General features: G+C 46.2%; 1 protein-coding gene across 4 annotated transcripts in view; it reads right to left on the bottom strand.

The window, feature by feature from the left end:
* DCX (doublecortin) overlaps window positions 1–22,558 on the bottom strand; it is a 94,392-nt gene that overhangs the window by 52,647 nt on the left and 19,187 nt on the right. For all 4 annotated transcript variants that reach the window (XM_053273973.1, XM_053273974.1, XM_053273975.1 and 1 more), the window contains exon 3: window positions 21,653–21,993. In XM_053273973.1, the coding sequence (XP_053129948.1) occupies window positions 21,653–21,993 (341 nt within the window). The remainder of the gene's footprint in view (window positions 1–21,652; window positions 21,994–22,558) is intronic.

Below are 22,558 nucleotides of genomic sequence, written 5' to 3'. Positions count from 1 at the left end.
ACACAAGAATAAGCCATGGGCTTTCTTTCGAGTAACATCACTTGTGCAAATTTTGCATTTGAGCAATTTGGGGCAGTTGCATACATGCAGCTGTAATGGGCTGACACCCCACCTCATGTGGTTTCTCAGCCTCTCTTGCCTAATTTCTGGTGTAGACACAAATATAACAGAATCAACAGTGATGGTTCTCATATGCTTTAAATGGCCCAAACTCAGAGGGAAAGGAGGACATGACTGGCCCACAACTTGGCATTGATGTCAGCTACTGACTAGGAGTGTGCAAACAGGTTCGATTCCAAATCGGTTTGATATCAAACTGGTCCAGTTCGAAGGTTCAGGGTCAAGCCGAACCACCCCCGGTTCAGCTCAACCCTGGACAAAACACAGACACACCCTGGTGTGGGGATTTGTCGAGCCATTTCAATTTTTAATAAAACTTTCTCCAGGGGCTTCTCCGGGAACTTCTCCGAGGTGGTGTTGGTGGTGGGGTCCATGGAGGCTCCCCCTTTCCTTTATGCAACCTTTCCTTTATGCAAAAGTCACCTGGTTCAGGCGGTCTTTAGCCCTTTCTGGGCCTATTCCCCGGCCTGGTGGCCATTTTGGAGGCCGCCACGCATGCACAGTGGGACCCTGTCTGGCCGGGTCATGACCTAGGTTCAAAAGAGAGACCTAGGTTCAAATCCCCACTCAACCCTGAAGCTCATTTGGTGATTTGGGGCTGTTCTGCCTAGCCTACCTTGCAGGATTGTTGTGGGGATAAAATAGCAGGAGGAGCATGCACACTCCTGATATTTTTCCTACCTTCTCAGTTTGTGAACTATTACTATATACACAGCTAACATAAATTAAAAATTCCTCATCACCCCTTTTTTCTAGAAATAGTTACCCACCTGATGTTTCTTCATACATGGAGAGTAACCTACTCCAGGAAATAACATGGCATTATAGCGTATTTTTGTGCTTTAATAATATTTACATTCATTATTTTAAATCCATGGTCCCTAATTATTAAACTAGTCTTTCCCAGAGAATGCTGCACTAAAAGATCAAGGTGGTTTACTTCTCTTTCTATTTCCCACAGTGTCATTGACAAAACTCTGATGGAAACAAATATTGTTCAGGACCATGAACAGCTCCTCTGGGACACAGCCAGTCCTCATGGGGTGATTTGCTCTTGGCCACAACACACTATGCAAGGTCAGGACTGTGTCCCAATGTTGACAACTGTCCTTCTGCAAAACAGTGCCACTAAGATCTAGTTTGTGCCAGCAAGGGGCAAAGCTTTTCTCATTTACGTGTTTAAATGCTGACCTTTGGAGGAAAAATCCCTGCACATACAACAGCATGCCCCAGGCTGGGGCCCTCTAGGGCATTTTGATCAGGTGCAGCAAGCCTGCAGTCATGCAAAAAGCCCGACAGGTAATTCTCTGTGGGGATGGGTGCAGGAATAGGCCAGATACAAAGGTTTAGGCATGCAACTTGGACACAAACCTTGAGCCAGTGGAAGGTTTAAGAAATCCTGCAGGGAGAGAAGTGTGTGTGTGTGTGTGTGTGTGTGTGTGTGTGTGTGTGTGAAGCCTTCCCTTTCCTGGAGTGAATCTGTTTAAGATTAAAGGGAGGCACATTCAGTTACACTCTGTTGTGTACTGTGGCAGGGCCGGAATGCCTCTTACAGGGGGTTCTGGGAAAGAGGAGGTGGGAGAATGGGTGCCTCTTCAGGAGCAGAGGAAGAAGGCCTCACTAGGATTCCTCTGTGGAAAGCTCTAGCTCGCTCAGGGATCCAGTCCTCTTCATCTTCCCAGACTGTGGATCTGACTGTAGACGTAGTAGAGGATTGTAGTCCTGGACAGTATTCCCTGTAAGAGGCATTCCCAGAGCTTGTTGACTACAACTCCCCTAATCCCCAGCAAAGGGCCATTGCAGCTGGGGATGCTGGGAGTTGTAGTCAACAACCTCTGGGAATCCCTCTTACAGGCAACACTGGTCCTGGGCCCTGCTTCCATGCCAGGGAGAAGGTTGCCCTCAACCCCCCCCCCCCAAAAGAAGATACTCCCTGCTAATGTTCTACCTGCATGAAAGATTATGGGGAGGAATAGCTCACCAGCTCATTACGAACTAGGAAAAACTTCTATCCTTTGATTCTGCTGGAAGTTTCAGTGGGGATGGACACAATCAAGACACTTTTGGTTTTTAAATTACAGTTTGCAAAAGTGAAAATTTGCCATCCATTTCTCCATAGCCTGACAGTCCAATGTCATTACTAAAATACAAAATTATGAATTTTGTGAACTGGCAACACAAGACGTTTGTATGAGGCAGTGGAAGGAAGGAAGGAAGGAAGGAAGGAAGGAAGGAAGGAAGGAAGGAAGGAAGGAAGGAAGGAAAAACTTATGGAGAATGGCTGCTCAGTGGTGTTTTTTTTTTTTAAGCAATATATAATTTTAATCATTGGTACCATAATACTCATCTCTCCCTCTCCCTCTCCCTCTCCCTCTCTCTCTCTCTCTCTCTCTCACACACACACATTTTTTTAATTGAAACATTTCAACCTATATTCATTCCAATTAATTCAAATCCACAGTTCAAATACAATTCAATATAGCACACATATAATATGAGCCAACAAAACTATATAGATATTATAGGACCACTACTAGAAGTAAAACTATTATTTTAAACATATCAAAATACTCATAACTTCCATGGTTCATGAATAAGTTACCTCAGTTACACTCTAAATAAAGGGTATAATTTATTTCCTCTCCGTTCTCCTCTCTCTCTCTCTCTCTCTCACACACACACACACACACTTGCCAACTGGCTCCGATGATCCCAGCTTGTGTTTTGCTGACTCTTCTGTCTCTTTGCAAGGGCTGAGTCAATGCGCTGGGGGCTTGGGATCCAAAAGTGACACAGGTCACATGAACTTGGAAGGCAAAGAGAGAACGGACCAACTTGCTAATAGTCTGGACGTGCACGTTGGGGAGACCCAGTTCCAAGTGGAAAACCCAGTAACAATGGGGTGAGCAAAAAGCAGCCAAGAGGAACTGCGACTTCAATGAGAGCAGAAGGCCTGGAATCAAAAGAGCTCTGTGGTGAGAAATAAATGGAAACAAAAGGAGACTTGGGGGGGGGGGGGAGTCTTTGGCAGCAGGAATAATGTGCCACATGGCAGCCAGCATTCCTTCCAAAGGGCCAGCCAGCCACAGATGCTGGCAACGCTGGCTTGACATGATGTTCCAATTCAGAGGCAAATCCTCAGATGAGTCCCTGCCTTGGTGGGTGCAACTTATTACCACAACAAGGCACCCGTGTAGAACAAGCTAGGTTTGATTTCAGAAGGGACATAACTCGATGTATATTATCCAGCCATCTAACTTCTGAAAGTTACATGTGGCCTGCAAATACTATTGAGAACATTTGCAACGCTGGACATCTAGGGTCATGGTCTTCAACTGCTAGGGTGGGAGCCATGTCGGGCAAGCTCCACTTGGCTTGATTCAGATTGGCCATTGGTTCATTTGCTCAACACTGCATACACTAGGGATGCAATTTGACTCGAATTTTGGTGATTCAAACAATTCAAATTTGAATCGAATCACCCCTTAAATGGGCAATCCGAATCCGAATCAAATTTTTGAAATTTGATTTGAATTCAATTTGAGGGCCATTTGGCACCTTTCTTAAAACCATCCAAGCCCTCGATTGGTGAAAAAAGATGCAAAAACAGGGTCAAATTGAATTCAAATTGAATTTTCGGACCAAATTTGGATTTGATTCAACTTGGAACTGAATTTTCAGAATTCGATTAAAATTTGAAAAGGGTAGAAAAAATGTGATTCATGCACAGCTCTAGCATACACTAGGAGAGTGTTCTTCACTGTAAGGCCCAGGGGCCAGTGGGGGCCCCCATCAACCTTATATGCAGACCCCTGACTAATTGTTTATTGGGCCTGTGTGAAGCTTCAGCCAAAGCGGAATACTCTGCACAGTCTCCCTGGCGCCATGCAGAGGCGACCCTTCGCACTGAGCACTGCTGCACTTTCCCCAGTGCTTGGAGGGGCTCCCTTACAGAAAACTGAACCCTCTTGAACCCCTGCACCATCTTGGAAGGCGTGCACAGAATGCTGGGAAGTGTACTTATAACTTTCCCCATACAGCTTCTATAAGTGGGCTCTGTCTCTTCAACAAGCAGACCCTCCCAGCACTGAGAAAAGCAGAGTACTCTGTGGATGTCAGCACAGTGGGAAATAGCTCTTGCCGGTGTTGTTGTTGTTGTTGTTGTTGTTGTTGTTGTTGTTGTTGTTTTTGCCAAAGTGGCCCCCACTTTAAACAAACAGTGAAGATCACTGTCCTAGGAACATAGGCATTAGCCTTATACCAAATCAGAACATTAGTTAATTTAGCTCAGTATGGACTATAGTGACTGGCTGCGGATGTCCAAGGTTTCAGGCAGGAGTCTTTCCAAGTCCTGCCTGGAGATACCCCTGCTAACTGAGCAAAGAGGCACCTTTTAAAAGTGGCGATTCTCTTTATTTAGCAGGGGGATTAGCAACTGACCCTCTCCATCCCCAGCACAGCATCCCTCCAGTGGCTGTTGCTGGTGTCTATCTTGTGTTTCTTTTTCAGACTGTGAGCCCTTTGGGGATACACAGCCATCTAATTAATTGGTTGATTGATTTCTGTATGTGTAAACCCCTTTGGGAACTTTGGTTGAAAAGTGGTATATAAATGTTCTTCGTATTTGTATTTGTATTTGTATTTGTATTTGTATTTGTATTTGTATTCGTATTCGTATTCATATTCGTATTCATATTCATATTCGTATGCTGCCAGGGATTGAAACAGGGACATTCTGTATGAAAGCAGATGCTCTACCACTGAGCAACAGCCTCATCCTAAAATGAATGACAGGAAATGGCACTGAAATGCACTGGTTCCACCCCTATGGCCATTGGAATACACCGAATTTCCAAATGGCCATTGGCCATTTGGAACTTGAATGCATTCCTTGGCCATTTGGTCCACCTAGCTCAGGATTGTCTCCACTGACTCTCCAAGGTGTCAGGCAGGAGTCTCTCCCAGTCCTACCTGGAGATGCTGCCAGGGAGTGAATCTGGAATCTTCTGCTTGCAAAGCAACCACAGAGCTACAGCCCCATCCCTGACCAGCAAAGCCTCTTCCTTCTAAGCTCTCAGGTGGAGGTCTTTCAGAACCCTGCTACTACATGGACTCCTATTAACTAGAGGTCAGGGATCGAACCTGGGTCCTTCTGTGGACAAAGTATGCACTCTTTATGTGGACAAAGTATGCACACAACTATGGCCCCCTCCCTGGAAACAGGTGCTGAGTTTGAGCTTTGGCACAAAGTTTCCCGTGTCTGGCTCGACAAAAAGGTGCTTTGCACTGCTTGATGGAGAGAGAAAAAGAAAAGGCTCAAACCACAGGGGGCCAGTGGTCTTATCTGCTCGGTCAAATCCTATGCTAATTGGAGGGTCTAATCTGCTTATGAGAGCAGAGCCTACACACAAACCTTAGCATCATCACCCACCCCAAAAAGAGGCAAGGATGCCAAGGTGCTGTGACTGTGCTGATTTTGTGATATAGGAAGCATTGGTGAAGTGGGCTCAAACCATCCATTAAAAGACATTTTTTTCTTCCCCTCTGGACAAAGAGAAATCAGCTGACTGGTCCATACTAGCTACTACTACTACAGTTATTTATATACAGCTCTTCAACCAAAGCGGTTTACATAGAAAAACAAATAATACATGAATGAGATAACTCCCTGTCCCCAAAGGGATCCCACTCTAAAAAGAAACACAAAGGCAGCTATTAGCAACAGCCACTGGAGGGATGCTGTGCTGGGGTTGGATTATTGACTCCCACTCTCTACCAACAGAAGGTACCTGAGGCTTATGAGAAAGGTGAGAGCCCCAGAGGAGAGCTGGTCTTGTGGTGGTGAGTGTGAACTGTCCCCCTTGCTCAGCAGGGACTGCCTTGGTGTGCATTTGGATGGGTGGCTACTTGAAAGATATTCATAGGAACATAGGAAGTTGCCATATACTGAGTCAGCATTAGTCTATCAAGCTCAGTATTGTCTTCACAGACTGGTAGAGGCTTCTCCAAGGTTGCAGGCAGGAATCTCTCTCAGCCCTGTCTTGGAGATGTTGCCAGGGAGGGAACCTTCTGCTCTTCCCAAAGCGGCTCCATCCCCTGTGGGGAATATCTTACAGTGCTCACACTTCTAGTCTCCCATTCATATGCAACCAGGGCAGACCCTGCTTAGCTATGGGGACAAGTCATGCTTACTACCACAAGACCAACTCTCCTCTTGGTAGCAAGCATGAATTGTCCCCTTTGCTAAACATGGTACTCCCTGGTTGCATTTGGATGGGAGACTCCATGTACGAACACTGGGAGATATTTCCCTTGAGGATGGGGCTGCTCTGGGAAGAACATCAGCCTGCTTGCATGCAGAAGGTTCCAAGTTCCCTCCCTGGTGGCATCTCCAGATAGTGCTGAGAGAGATTCCTGCCTGCAACCTTGGAGAAGCTGCTGCCAGTCTGTGTAGACAATACTGAGCTAGATGGACCAAGGGTCTGACTCAGTATAAAGCAGCTCCCTGTGTTCCTATGTTCCTAAGAGATGGAACAATGCTAGCCAAGCCAAAGGCCACTGAAACTGTCATGATTCAGCGCAAGGACTACGTTCATGCCACCTGGTGAGACAAGCCTCATTCTGGAGGTCTCCTGGGTCTGGCACACAAGACAGCAGATGCCACACCAGTCTCGGGTTTCCTGTCCTCATATGCCATCGAGGGCCAGCTACTGTCTGTATGCAGCTAATGAACAGATCTCCTGAAAATCCCCGCAAGGTACACAAGCATTATCACAATTGTTGACATGGGTTAAGTGAGTTAAAGAGGATTAGAGTGGGGATTAGAATATGCAGGTTACAAACGGCCCACCCACTCCTGTGCCCAGGGCTAGGGACCATCTGTCTCGACGGCCGTCTGTCTGTCGTTCCCCATTGGAATGATGACATCTGAAATATAATGCAACATAGAACATCTATATCACAGGCTGACACCCTCACTGACCATGCGGCTCGGCGTCAGGTAGAAACATCCGTGCTACAGAGCGCTACCAAAGCATCAAGATACACTCTGCACATGGAAGGGGTCTTTTTTGCCCCACCCTCCTTCCCCTGGAAATGGCCTGCACTACTTGAACACATGACCCTGAGGGCTGTGCAGCTGCGGACCTGTTGCTTTAGATCAGGCCTGTTCAAATCCCCCCAGCTGTTTTTGGACTACAACTCCCAGAATCCCCAGCCACAGTGGCCAATAGCTAGGGATTATGGGAGTTGTAGGCCAACATCTGCAGGAGGACCAAAGCTGGGCAGCTCTGCTTTAGATGCTTTTGCTGCTGGTGCCACAGAGATGGAACCTGGGACCTTCACCATTAAACATTTGAAATATGGCCCCTTCCCCGGAATATAGGAAGCTGTTTTATATGGAATCAGACCACTGGTCCATCTAGCTCAGTGTTGACTAGACCAGGATTGCAGAACTTTGACCCTTCTACAGATGTTGGACTACAACTCCCATCTGCCCTGGCTACTGGCCACTGTGGCTGGGGATGATGGGGCTTGTCATTCAAAAACATCCGGAGGGCGTAATGCAACATCCTTGTCTACGCTGGTCTGTGCAGTCCTGGTCAATTTTGACTGGCTGCAGCTCTTGAAGGTTTCAGGCAGCAGCTTTTCGCCAGCTCTTCCTGGAGATGCCAGGACTGAACGTGGGAGCTTCTACAGGCAGATGCTCTTCCACTGTGCTATGGCCCCGGCCACTAAGGCAGGGCTACTCAACTTTGGCCCTCCTGAAGGAGTCGGCCTACAACTTCCATAGCATTGTGGCTGATGGACGCTGGGCGCTCTAGCCCCCAAACAGCTGGAGGGCTGAAATGGAGTCATTCAGAAGTATTCCCCGCTAAGGGGAATATCTTACCATGCTCACATGCTGTCTCCCATCCAAATGCAAACCAAGGCAGACACTGCTTAGCAAAGGGGACAGTCCATGATGTGGGCCACCACAAGACCAGCTCCCCTCCCCTCCTTGAAGCCTTCTGTTCTGGCTTCCCATGTGCTGTCCATTTTTCACAAGCTGACCCACACTGGGTGAATAGGAACATAGGAAGCTGCCATATACTGAGTTCATCTTGGTTAGATGGACCTTTGGTCCATCTAGCTCAATATTGTCTTCACAGACTGGCAGCGGCTTCTCCAAGGTGGCAGGCAGGGATCTCTCTCAGCCTTATCTCGGAGATGCTGCCAGGGAGGGAACTTGGAAGCTTCTGCTCTTCCCAAAGCGGCTCCATCCCTTGAGGGGAATCTCTTCCAGTGCTGACACTTCTAGTCTCCCATTCATATGCAACCAGGGCAGACCCTGCTTAGCCCTACCCCATTGCATTGCTGACAGGGGCGATTTCACAGCAGTGTAGCAGGGAAGATCTGCACCAGGATGGAAGCAAATGTCGGAACAGAGTGAGGGGGGTGCTCAAGGCAAGAGTTCACACTCTCCTGTTGCTGCATTGTCCACAGAGGCACCTGCGGAAGGCAGATCTGCTGTGCGGGAAGTGGGCTCATGTCCGTGACAGCAAACCCAGTTGCATCAGAAGCACCCCCAAAACAAAGGGGACGAGAAGCAGATGTGAAGCTGAGTCTGTTGCATTTGGTTGCACCGCCTGGGCCTTAGCTCAACAGAGCCAAGCCGTGTGCCATCGTTTTGGCCCAAGAAAGGGCCAGAAAGGAGAAGAAAGCCCCCAGAGTAACTGCCGGCCTTTCATCCCTATTAGATGCTTTATGCTGATTCGGCTCCCCGCGATGAGCAACAATGGGGGAAAGGCAAACAGAAATTCGGCACAGCTGTTTGGAAGTGGCAGCACTGCCCTCCCCAGCCGGAGCCCTTTGTGTGCCAGAGGCTGTCGCCTAGCAACTGGTCCCTGCAGCTGCCAGATGACACAATGACCGGGGGGGGGGGCGGGGGGGAGTTATGGCAAGGAAGCGCAGGAAGAGGATAAGGTGGGGAATCGCTGAATCAGTCTGGCTTTTGTCTCATGGCTGAAATACTGGCCCGGGCAAAAGAAGAGATCGCAGGCTTCCCGTCTCGCTGCGGGCAGGTCCTCGAAAGACTTGGGCGGTCTTAGGAGAAGACTTTGGGATCGCCTTGCCATGTCCCCTGGAATTTAGGGTAGCCCCCAGATTTGGGGTCCTCCCCCTGGATTTTGGGTCCTCCCCCCACCCCCCGGCTGCTAAATTCCACTTGGATTTACATGGATTTCAAATGCACTGCCCGGATTGCCTCGATTTTACTCTGGATGTAATGGGAGGGCAGAGAAGAAGGGGAAAGTATACAAATCTGTCAAATAAATAAATAAATAAATAAATATGCAAATTAGTTGCCGCATAATTTGCTTACTATGCAAATCAGGCCACCCAGATTTGGGAATCCTCCTTCAGGATTACTACTTTGGTCTAGCATGAAACATAAATTCATGGTGGAGTGGTCTACCAATGGCTACTAGTCTGGTGGCTATAGGCTACCTCCAGCCTCAGAGACATGATGCCTCTCAATACCAGTTGCAGGGGAGCAACAGCAGGAGAGAGGGCATGCCCTCAACTCCTGCCTGTGGCTCCCAGCGGCATCTGGTGGGCCACTGTGTGAAACAGGAGACTGGACTAGATGGACCTTGGGTCTGATCCAGCAGGGCTGTTCTTATGTTCTTATATGAGAACTGGGAAATTCCAATTCTTGAGAAATTCCAATGAGTATATAAGAGAATATGAGAAATTCCATTTCTTATGGAATTTACTACTTCAAGACGTACATCGATGTTGGCAACTATTTTTTTTTTATCAGTGGCCATATTTTGACCACATATTTTGACTTAAACAAGGCCTAAAAGGCATAAGATGCCTGCCCACCCATTTGAAAAGAGGACATCGATCATTTGTTGCTCATTTGTTGCTCAGGTGCCTGTGCTGGACCGAGATAATACTTGTTGAAGTTGCAGTTTCTGGGGTAAGAAGCAAACACATCCACATAAAATCAGTGCAGGAGCAGCACATGATGGGTTCATGCTGATGGGCTACAGCTCAGTGGCAGAGTGTATGAAGGGCTCCCTAGGTTCAATTCCTAGCATCTCCAGTGCTGGTGGTCTTGGGAAGACCTCTGCATAGGATATAGGAACATAGGAAGCTGCCATATACCAAGTCAGACCATTGGTGCATCTAGCTCAGTCTTGTCTACCCAGACTGACAGCAGATTCTCCAAGGTTCTAGGCAGGAGTCTCTCTCAGCCCTATCTGGAGTTGCTTCCAGGGAGGGGATTTGGAACCTTCTGCATGCAAGCAGGCAAGTGCTCTTCCCAGAGCGGCCCCATCCTCTAAGAGGAATATCTTACAGAGCTCACATGTCATCTCCCATTCAAATGCAAACTAGGGTGGACCCTGCTTAGCAAAGGGCACCATTCATACTTGCTACTACAAGACTAGCTCTCCTCCTGTAGACCTTGGAAAGCTGTTGCCATTAGAGTAGGCAGTACTGGTCTAAATGGATCAATGCTCTCCGTCAGTACACATCTCAGTCAGTACTCACATGCTCTTCTGAAGAACAGCCATAATGCAATGGTAAAGTACATGCTTTGCACGTAGAATATTCCAGGTTCAATCCCTGGCTTCTCCAGGTAAACGTTCCCTGGGGGAAATCTGGCTGAGACCTTGAAGATCTGCTGTTAACGAGAATCTACTCTTAGCAGATCTTAGAGTTTTAGATGGACGCATAAAATGGACTCTTGAAGCCTGGCTACATGTTACACTCAAAGCAGCGACATCCAATTCAGACTCTAGCCCGGGGGGTTCTCAGTCTTGGGTCCCCAGATGTTGTTGGACTCCAACTCCCATCATCCCCAGCCATTATGGCTAAAGGCTAAAGGAAGAGCCAGATATTAACATAGTAAATAGAATACATGAATGAATGAACAAATGAATAAAATTTCCTGGTGATTGGATAGGAAGTCCATCTACACCAGAGCTTTTCAACCTCGGGCCTCCAGATGTTGTTGGAATACAATTCCCATCATCCCCAGTCTTTGGCCATTGGGGCTGGGGATGATGGGAGTTGTAGTTCAACATCTGGGGACCCATGTTGAAAACTCCTGCTCTACACCATTAAAAAACTGAGGATTTTTTTTTAAAAGGGCAGTTTAACAGCCAAAGAAGGAAGCAAGCAATTCCAATGTGCTTCGCATTTTGAACAGTAAAAGATGCCAAAAGTTAAAAATACAATTTTCCTACATTCACAATGAAGCACTTTGTTAATGGGCATATTTGGTTATATCCTTATGGTTTTCATTTCCATTCTGACATGATCTTGTCAAAATGTAAAGCCCAATGATTGCGGTTGTCTAAAAGAGTCAGAAATCCATAGCATCATTGAAAGTAATAACACAGTATTAAAACCCCAGTGAAAGCAGAAACTTTCAGCAAAAGATGTGGGCCTGGTTGTTTTTTAATCCACTGTGAAGCCCTCTCAGGAACACAAGAGTAATATTCAGCATTGCTAATATTCAAATTCTAGCCTTTGATACTCGATTTACATGTAATCCTGCAGTCTGCCTGCTGTTGATAAGGTTTCTGATATGGGTGTGTTAAAAGGGGAGAGATGGAAAACTTCCATTATATATCAGCCCCCTTACAGCTGAGCTGTCCAAAAAAGAGAGAGAGAGCGCAAAACTCTTAGCTGCACAGGTTTAGGAAACCCATCCCTTCTTCAAATCTTTTTTTATCCCACAGATTTTTAGAATCTGAAAACTTCCAAGCAACCGAGAAATTTATTATATCCGTTTATTGCTTTTTCTGCCCAAAGCTCAGAGTGTTCAAGGAAAGCTCCCATCCAGGCAAAGGGAGGAGAGCTAGTCATGCAGTCGTGAACATGAATAGCCCCCTTTGCTAAGCAGGGTCTCCCCTGGTTTGCATTTGGATGGGTGACTCCATGTGACCACTGTCTGCTGTAAGGTATTCCCCGTAAGAGAGGGGGCCATAACTCATTGGGGGAACATCTGCTTGCATGCAGAAGGTCCTGGGTTCAATCTCTGGCAGCAACTCCAGGTGGCGCTGGGAAAGAGTCCTGCCTGAGACCTTGGAGAGCTGCTGCCAGTCAGTGTGGACAATGGTGAGCTAAATGGACCAAGAGTCTGACTCAGTATAAGGCAGCTTTCTATGTTCCAAAGATCAGAACTAAACACTTTCCACATTTAGATGAGCAAATGAGTGGTGTAAGTCTTGGGTAGATACTATAGAGTATGTGTGGGCCTCCTCAATTCCCAGTTTTACGTTATATATTTATTATTCATTTGATTTATATACCGCCCTTCCAAAAATGTCTCAGAGCAGTTTACATCAAAACTTGTGGCTTCCAGGCCCTGAATGGCCTCATTGAGGAGGAAGGAAATTCATTAGAATAGCAGGGAGGTTCCAGGGGCGTATCTAGGGTAGGGCAGGCAGGGCACGTGCCCTGGGCGCCATTTGAAGGGGGCGCAAATTCTTAAAATTGTTTTTTTTTTAAAAAATGGCCACTAAAAACAAAATGACCACTGCATATGCTCAAATGGCCTCTGTGAGGCCCTATGCCATGCCAGACCTCGCAGAGGCCATTTGAGCATGCGCGGTGGCCATTTTGTTTTCAGCGGCCATTTTTTTAAAAGAACAATTATTTTAAAAAATGGCCACTGCACATGCTCAAATGGTCTCTGCGAGGCCCTAGAGGCCAGCGGTGGGAGAGGTAACCTTTGCAGACACCCCCTCCCACAACCTATAGGAAGCACCCCAAAGGGGCTACAGGTAAAAAAAAAACTTAATATAATAAGTCACTGTACACATATTCAGTTTGGCATTATGTATAGAGAATCAAGGCTTGTGAATACTGAGCTGAAGCTTATGAGCTAGGATTGTATTCATTTGCTCTTACTTTGCTTCTTATGATAAGTTAAATGTGGTATCTTAATAATATGGTTATTAATTGTGAGTTTGTCTTTGAATCAGTGTGAAATCCTTAGTATTAAGGCCCACTGGGAGTTTCTTGCTCTCTTTCTCTCATTTGAACTGTCTTTCTGAAATACTAGAATATATTCCAAGCAGTGACACATTTTACTCTGCATATCCTTTAATTATTTTCAGAGTATCTGGGGAAAGTCAAATTCTCCATTTATTTTTAAAACTTATGTAATAGTGATGCTACAATGCATAGTAGAGAATTAGACAGGCACTTCTGTTTAGTTTTCCAAGTACACCTCCACATAGTATTTGGGTATTTCATGAGCCGCAGCATACTGAAATTTGTAGTTTTCCTGCATTTTTTGGTCTGGCTACGTCCACTGCTAAATAGGTTTTGAAATTTTAAAAGATTATTGACTTATATTTTTCAGCTGATATTATAGTAAAGTTATCTGAAAGATGGGTGTCAGGTGTTTGGACAGGGGGCGCAATTTCAGTGCTTGCCCTAGGTGCTATTTTCCCTAGATACGCCTCTGGGAGGTTCTAATAAGTCAACCATTTGTTGCTTCCAACTCACTGGAAAGCAGAAAAACAGATGGGTGTAATAATAGGTACATTTTACCTGGGAACTCTGTCTGGTTCCTGATGAGATCGTACAAGCCACAAACTCACACTTACTACAACAGTGAACAATTATATACTGTTTTCCAATCAAAATTCTCAAAGCGGTTTACAGAGAAAAATAAAGAGTGGATAGATGATTCTCTGTCTCCAAAGGGCTCACACGCTAAAAAGAAAAATGTGGTAGGCACCAGCAACAGCCACTGGACAGATGCTGTGCTAGGCCTTCTCTTAAAAGGCACATTTAGCAGAAAAGGGATATTTTATCTAAAATGAACCAAATAAAACAGGTAAACTTTTAGCTTTAATTCCCAGTTGGAAGCCGGGCGTGTGGGGCCCTCAAAAACGCGGGGCCCGTAGCAAATGCTACATTTGCTACTACGTTAATCCGCCATAGCCTGGGAAGCCAAGTAGCCCCAGCCAGGCTCCCGGTCCTTTGGGCCCCTCAGCATATGGTGGGGATCGAGGTCTGCCGCTAGCTGGGAGCGGAACAGGCCTTGTCAGGTTCTCCCGGCAGACCACATGTCTGCTAAGCAGCCGAGAGCAGATGGCAAGGGCTGTGGGGGAGAGGTGCAGGATCCCACCCTCCTGCTAGCCCCTGCTGCCCTGCAGGCAGCCTAGATGCGTAATTATTCCTGGAGAGTCAATACCATTTATCCTTTTCATTGTTCTTCATGGAGCAGAGCACAGATCTGGAAGGCTGGAAGAGCGGTGACCTTCTGTGCCAGCTGCCGCAAATGTGCACCATATATATTGCTGCACACCCGCCCCGCTTCCATGTATGTCAGGGACACCTTCTCCCCTCCATCTGATTTTAAATGAGTCCCCATTACCCAATCAAAACACAGAAGAAGTGCCATGGCTCAAAGAGAGCTGATGATCCCCCGGTGATGCCATTTTAAACCCTTCATTCTGATTTAAAATGAGTCGCCTCCCATTTCAGTTTGGTCCCCTTCAAGACAATATGCAAAGTGTCAGGTTTTTAATAGGCATCAGTTTCATATGCAAAGTTACAGCTGGGAGAGGGAAATCCAAACAATATTCAGAGGTCACCAAAGTGGCAACTGTCTTAATCAGAAGAATTCTCACCTTACACAGGAAGGGGGAAATGCTCTTTACATATATCTATATGCAGATTGATGCTGATAAAGAAAAGCACTAAATATGGGGAAAGTATCTTCCCATCAAATAGCCACTGGGGTTCAAGCAACTGAGTGGGGAGGTGGTCAATTTGTCATCTGCCCCTATGCCCAGAAAAATGCCAACTTTCTGAATAATCTCTCCAGCAGGATACTTACAAAATCAGGCTGGTGCTCCTTTGCAAAAATCTTGGCTTAGAAGCCAAGATTTATGCAAAGGTGCAACAGCCTGATTTTGTAGGTATCCTGCTTGTGTAAACACCGACTTGGAGTAAACACCCGACTTTGCCTTTTATGCAACAGGTTGATGCCCATGTCCCAGAGCAGAACTGCTCATTAGGGGTGTGCAATTCAGATTTTCTGTATTTCGATTTGTAACCAAATCGAAACAGCCCTGATTCGATTTGGATCTGAATCTGACCCATCCAAATCACCCCAAATTCGATTCAGATGTGAATCGCGGCTGATCCGAATTGAATCGATTCAGGTTTTGGATCTGTCCTATTAATTTCCCCAGATTCCCAGCTTTCATTTTTTAAAAAAAGCTAAGCTCTAGCCCTTATAGAAGTGGAGTTATGGAGCAAAATGTGTGGTCACTATTTTCCAAGTGTTCGGATTCTTTGGTGTATAATAACTTTCATTCAATGAATCCTTATGAGGATTCATTACACACCTTCATTTCTTCTATTCATTTTGACTGTCTTTTAGACAGTGCCAATTGTCAACTGCCATGTGCCAACTACACCCCACTCCCACCCACAAGGCAGTGAGGTAATACTCAGTTTAAGTTAAGTGCCTAATGGGTGCAGGCTACCACGCAAATTGCAGAGGAATTGGACAAAGGGCTGGTTTTTGGTGAATTGTTGAAGGTTTAGTGTCTTTGAGGCAGATTTGGGGCATAAAGTGGGATCTGGGGTGGAAGAGTGTGGTGAGGTGGTAGTGCCTAATGGGTGGAGGCTACCACCCTAATAATCATCATCATCATCATCATCATCATCATCATCATCATTATTATTATTATTATTATTACTACTACTACATTTATATCCCGCTCTTCCTCCAAGGAGCCCAGAGCGGTGTACTACATACCTGAGTTTCTCTTTCACAACAACCCTGTGAAGTAGGTTAGGCTGAGAGAGAAGTGACTGGCCCAGAGTCACCCAGCTAGTTTCATGGCTGAATGGGGATTTGAACTTGGGTCTCCCTGGTCCTAGTCCAGCACTCTAACCACTACACCACGCTGGCTTTCTAATTGCAGAGGGATTGGGCAAAGGGCTAGTTTTTGGTGACTAGTTGAAGGTTTAGTGTCTTTGAGGAAGATTTGGGGCATAAAGTGGGATCTGGGGTGGAAGAGTGTGGTGAGGTGGTAGTGCCTAATGGGTGGAGGCTATCACCCAAATTGCAGAGGGATTGGGCAAAGGGCTGTTTTTTGGTGAATAGTTGAAGTTTACTCATCTTTAAGGTTTTCCCCTATAAGGTATAATGGAGGTTTCAGCAGCCCCATAAGTGCACTTGGAGGGCGCTGGGGTGGCCCAGAGTGAGTGGTGGTGTAGTGCACATAGGGTGCCAGCCACTCCCATGGGGTTGCTAACCCATGGGGTACAGGGTTCCGTTGTTTCTGAAGTGGTCTGAGTATAGATTCTATGGTAGCAAATGAGAGTGGATTCATGGTTTGTATTGAAAATCTCATTTGCTACCAGAGACTCTACTCTCAGAACACATCAGAAACAACAGAACCCTGAACCCTGAACCATGGGCTAGAAACCCATGGGGTGGCTGGCACCCTCTGTTCACTACACCACCACTCACTCTGGGCCACCCCAGCACCCCCCAAGTGCAGTTATAGGGCTGCTGAAACCTACATGATTTCCTATGGAAAACTTCAACAATTCACCAAAAACCAGCCCTTTGCCCAATCCCTCTGCAATTTGGGTGGTAGCCTCTACCCATTAGGCACTTAACTTAAACTGAGTAGTACCTCACTGCCTTGTGGGTGGGAGTGGGGTATAGTTGGCACATGGCAGTTGACAATTGGCACTGTCTAAAAGACAGTCAAAATGAATAGAAGAAATGAAGGTGTGTAATGAATCCTCATAAGGATTCATTGAGTGAAAGTTATTATACACCAAAGAATCCGAACACTTGGAAAATAGTGACCACACATTTTGCTCCATAACTCCACTTCTATAAGGGCTAGAGCTTAGCTTTTTTAAAAAAACGAAAGCTGGGAATCTGGGGGAATTAATAGGACAGATCTGAAACCCGAATTGATTCGAATCGAATCAGCCGTGATTCGATTTGTACCCGAATCTAGCCAATGGACCACAGGGGTGATTCGTTTTGTCTCCGAATCACCCGAATCAGCTAGATTCGGGTACAAATCGATTTGTATCCGAATCGATTTGCACATCCCTACTGTTCATAGGAACATAAGAAGCTGCCTTCTACAAATCAGACCCTTGGTCCATTTAGTTCAGTATTGTCTACACAGATTGGCAGCAGCTTCTCCAAGGTTGCAGGCAGGGGTCTCTCTCAACCAGTGTTCGCTCTAAGAGGTATTCTCAGATGCTGTTGACTACAAACCACAGAATCCCCAGCTGCAATGGCTTTTGCTTGGGGATTATGGGAGTTGTAGTCAACAACACCTGGAAATCCCTGTTAGTGGGGAACACTACTCACAACCCTCTTTGGAGATGCCAGGGAGGGATCTTGAAACCTTCTGCAGGCAAGTTTGCAGATGCTCTTCCCACAACAGCCCCATCCCTAAGGGGAATATCTTACAGTGCTCATACATAGTCTCCCATTCAAATGCAAACCAAGATGGACCCTGCTTTGCAAAGGGCACCATTCATACTTGCTACCACAAGACTAGCTCTCCTCCTGTAGACCTTGGTGAGCTGTTGCCATTAGAGTAGGCTATACTGGTCTAGATGGATCAATGCTCTAAGTCAGTACACATCAGTTCATGTGCTCTTCTGGTGATCAGCCATAGTTCAATGGTCAAGTACATGCTTTTTAGGTACAATCCCTGGCTTCTCCAGGTATACGTTCCCTGGGGGAAACCTGGCTGAGACCTTGGAGATCTGCTGCTAATGTGAATCTACTCTTAACTGATCTTAGGGTTGTGGATGAACCTATAAAGTGGATTCTTGAAGCCTGGCTACATGTTACACTCATCATGTGAAAAGTAGCTTAGCCCATTCATATGCAACCAGGGCAGACCTTGCTTAGCTAAAGGGACAAGTCGTGCTTCCTACCACAACACCTGCTCTCCTCTCCTGTGATGGCCCATCGGGAGTGTGCACATCTCTGGAACTAAGCTCGGAAGGCTTCTCCTACTCTAGTAATCATCATGAAAACAACCCTCCTACTGTGGATCTGGAACTGGTACAGCAGGTTGTCTCCATGCAACTGGATGCATGCCACCATTTCTGGATGCAACGGTTTCATGCACACTGTTGGCTGTGTCCCAGGACTCCAGTCCAAGTCCCTGCTTTGGAAACTGCTCGTCCTTAACATCCTCTTTCCTCCTCTGCATGAGCAAACTCTCTTCACACATCACCTAAACGAAGGTGGCAAACTCACCTCTGCAGAAGCTAGACGTGACCTCTGCTTGCAACACATTTGCATCTCGTTTTCCAGCAGGAATCTGGAGTTCACCTTACCACCTGCCAGATGACATTTTTGTAGAGGCAAAGATGGCTAGAGGGGAACATTTCCTTGAGACTACAAATTCTCTAGTGAGCCATACCACAAATGTCCTGACTCATGAATATGCATATGAAACTTCATTGGAAAAGACAGTTAACGTTTAGAAGCAGCAACACACTTAGAGAAAGAGTTATGAATAATAAGAGGCATCGAACAAGAGAGTCATGTTGAAAAGTGTTATTTCCATCTTTAGAAATGTCCTATATGAGAGAGAGAGAGAGAGAAAGAGAGAGAGAGAGAGAGAGGAAGGAGGAGGAGGAGGAGGAGGAGGAGGAGGAGGAGGACCGTCCTATAGTGTCACTGCTTTAAAGTTCAGGCATATCACTGAGAGAGATAAGTAGCTAGATGTTACCAATGAAAAACACCAAATTCTGAGTCCAAACGAGTCCTATATTATGAGTGGACTCCTCTCTTCTAGGAGAGGAGAGCTGGTCTCATGGTAGCAAGCATGACTTGTCCCCTTAAGCTAAGCAGGGACCACCCTGGTTGCATTTGAATGGGAGACTAGAAGTGTGAGCACTGGAAGATCTTCCCCTTAGGGGATAATGGTGCCACTTTGGGAAGAGCAGAAGGTTCCAAGTTCCCTCCCTGGCAGCATCTCCAAGATAGGGCTGAGAGAGACTCCTGCCTGAAACCTTGGAGAAGCCACTGCCAGTCTGTGAAGACAATACTGAGCTAAATAGACCAATGGTCTGATTCAGCATATGGCAGCATCCTGTATTACTATGTTCCTTAGACCAGGAATTCTCAAACTTGGGTCACCTGATCTTGTTTGTCAGTCAGCTCAGATATACTTCTAGTCTGCTAGGCTTCCTTTTTAAAAAAAATTTACGAACTTTGTACAGATCACCATGCAGGTGCAACCTTGCCACAATTTTATCCATATTTACCTGAATACAAGATGACCCTGAATTTAAGATGACCCCCTTGAAAATGCGGGCTAGATATAGGTTATACCTGTATTTGCTCAAAAGGAAGAGGCCTCTGAATTTAAGATGAACCATACACAACCCGCCCCCGCCCCCCATTTCTAACATCAATGAACTTGTATTCAGGTAAATATAGTAGTCCTTTCTGTTCATTTGTGTCACACACACTCCCTCTTTTTCTAGGTTGCTGATACCCATAAGTGGCACATTGCTCAACCAATGAGATTGGATGATCACGCCGAGCTTCCTTTTTGCACCATGTTTCCCCCACGCACACAAGCACTTGTGAGCATTGATCCCTGGTTGGAAGACAAAGACCCAAAAGAAGAGAAGGGACTGAGCAGTGTGGCCTACTGCGCATGTGCCAGTTATAGAATTCATTTAAGAAATTCCCCATGCTAACATGGAAGAAAGATGGAGGGCAATGTTGGCCAAACCCAACCCATGGCCAGATCCAATAATGGAAGGGAATCAGAAAGACCCACTCAGCTCTAACGATCATCACCAATTTCTTCAGCTTCTTACACCTGAAGATGCTAGACAGAGAGCAATTTTGCTCTAAAACATTCTGACGAGTGCAAAACTGGAGCCTGTGCTCTAAAGCCTTGATACAAGCCAGTTGCATTATTTTTTTAGGCCAAAAAACAAAACAAAAAATATTTTGGAGACTATTCAGGGCTCGCCGGCACTCTGGGCAGTGGCAATTGTACATCTGTTTTCCCCTCAGATGGTCCGCTGCATTCCCTGACTGATACTAATACCAGTGACAACTTAGTAACACAACCACTGGCATGAAAAGTCAAGCCAGTGGAACAGATGGCTGCAACTTTGGCAGGTTAATTTTAGGCTTCAGTAGACGTTAACTGAGTCAGCAGAGCTTTAGTAGTGGGGCAGGGAAACGGGGGTGAGGAAAACAAAAGAGGAGAGAGTAAATCACAGATATGAAGAGCTGGAAGGGACCATATATCTCAACCCATCAAAGAATAGACTTATTCACACGACCACCATTAGAGCAGGAAAAGCACCCAGCCAGCGGAGGGGAGCCATATACACTAATGATTGGCTGTCATGTGCACCAAATCATTAAGGAAGGAGGCAAGGCATGTGTCCCTATATGAGGCGGAATCTGGGCCAGATGGGCAAGCCCGACCCAGATTGGAACACACTAGGCTCTCCCACCCTGGCCGGATGCTGCTGCTACTCTCTTTGGTGGTCGTGTGAACGAGACTAATGTTTCATTGCGTTATTGCCTGGCTTTTCACCTATTATCCAATGAACTAAATTCAAATCAAAAAGCATATTGGTTGAGGGTGGCTTGTTTTGATTAGATCCATTGATTTTCCCTGAAATGTGATTCCATATTCAGTTGAGGTTATCTCTTATCATTCACTGTTTTTGAATTAGGGTGTGGTGGATGAGAGAGAGAGAGAGAGAGAGAGAGAGAGAGAGAGAGATGCCCTGCTGGATCAGGCCCAAGGTCTATCTAGTCCAGCATCCTGTTTCCCACAGTGACCCACCAGATGCCTCTGGGAAGCCCACAGGCAAGAGCTGAGGGCATGCCCTCTCTCCTACTGTTTCTCCCCTTCAACTGGTATTGAGAGGTGTCTTGCTTCTGAAGCTGGAGGTGGCCCACAGCCACCAGACTAGCAGCCATTGATAGTTCTGTCCTCCATGAATTTATCTAAACCCTTCTTAAAGCCATCCAGGCTGTTGGCTGTCACCACATCTTGTGGCAGAGAATTCTAGAAGGAAGGAAGGAAGGAAGGAAGGAAGGAAGGAAGGAAGGAAGAGACTTTCAATGAAATTGTACAAGTAACAAACTTATAGGAGTATCAGGAAACTCAATAAGCATTCAGCTGACCCACAGAACTAGTAAGGTTTGGGTGAGGTCAAGGGGAAGATCTGGACATGAGAAATTCCTTTGAGAGTTCCAGTCATGACTGCTAAGCTGCCATTATAAATTGATCTTGGAGAAAGAGACTAGTACTAAACCTAGGCTCTCATTCCCAGTCCCTTTGCCTAGGAAAGAGATGAGACTTGCATATTAAGACTAGGGATCTCCAGAACCAATTTCACAGGATTCGACAACATTGTGGCCTTAAGATCAGCACAGTCACAGATCCAGCCGCTTATAGAATCTTACGAAGCTTGCTCTGGTGATCAGAGAGAGAGGGTCAGTTGACCAAGAGAGCCCTACCTGCTTTCCATCCAGGGTGTATAGCTTCTTGACCACCCCTGTTTCCAGCTTTATGGCTTCTGTGATATCGGTAAGAACTTGCTCAAAGGAGTGTGCCGTCTTCTTGTTCAAGAGGACACGCACAGCCTTCCTTGGCTTCACCCCGCTCCGGATGATGGTCACCAGCTTGGGACGGACAAAATCTTTGTTCTCCCTTGCCTGGGCACTGTTGCTGCTGGCCAGTGACTGAGGTGCTTTCATGTTGGCCGAGGTTTTGACATTGACAGACCAGTTAGGGTTGACGTTCTTGGTGTACTCCACTTTCTTGAAAAAGTTGTCTGACGAACAGACATAACTTTCTCCTGTTGGGAGCAGAAAACAGAGCTGTGGTTATAAACCTAGAAAATGGAAAGGAGTTATTTCCAACAGTAGAGCCACACTCTGCAAAAGGTAAAGGTAAAGTGTCCCGTCGAGTCAGTGTCGACTCCTGGCGCCCACAGAGCCCTGTGGTTGACTTTGGTAGAATACAGGAGGGGTTTCCCATTGCCTCCTCCCGCACTGTCTGAGATGATGCCTTTCAGCAGCTTCCTATACCACTGCTTGCTGCCCGATATAGGTGTTTCCCATGGTCTGGGGAACATACCAGCGGGGATTCGAACTGGCAACCTCTGGCTTGCTAGTCAAGTCATTTCCCCTCTATGCCATTATGTGGCATTCCTTAAATGCAGGTGGATTTCTGAAACAATAGGAAATGGAAAAACTAGGGTCCTATGAACAGACATAACTATGAACAGACATAACAGACTATTATCATAGTCTTGCCCTCACAGCTGACTGGCTACTCATTTCCAAAGATAAAGACAAGCTAAGGTATCTCTATGGATCTACAGCAGGCCTGCTCAACTTTGGCCTTCCTGCAGATGTTGG

This window comes from Hemicordylus capensis, chromosome 11 (genome assembly GCF_027244095.1).
Source record: "Hemicordylus capensis ecotype Gifberg chromosome 11, rHemCap1.1.pri, whole genome shotgun sequence".
NCBI lineage: Eukaryota > Metazoa > Chordata > Lepidosauria > Squamata > Cordylidae > Hemicordylus > Hemicordylus capensis.
The sequence above is the reverse complement of the archived record's forward strand: the minus strand, read 5'-3'. Positions and strand labels throughout refer to the sequence as shown.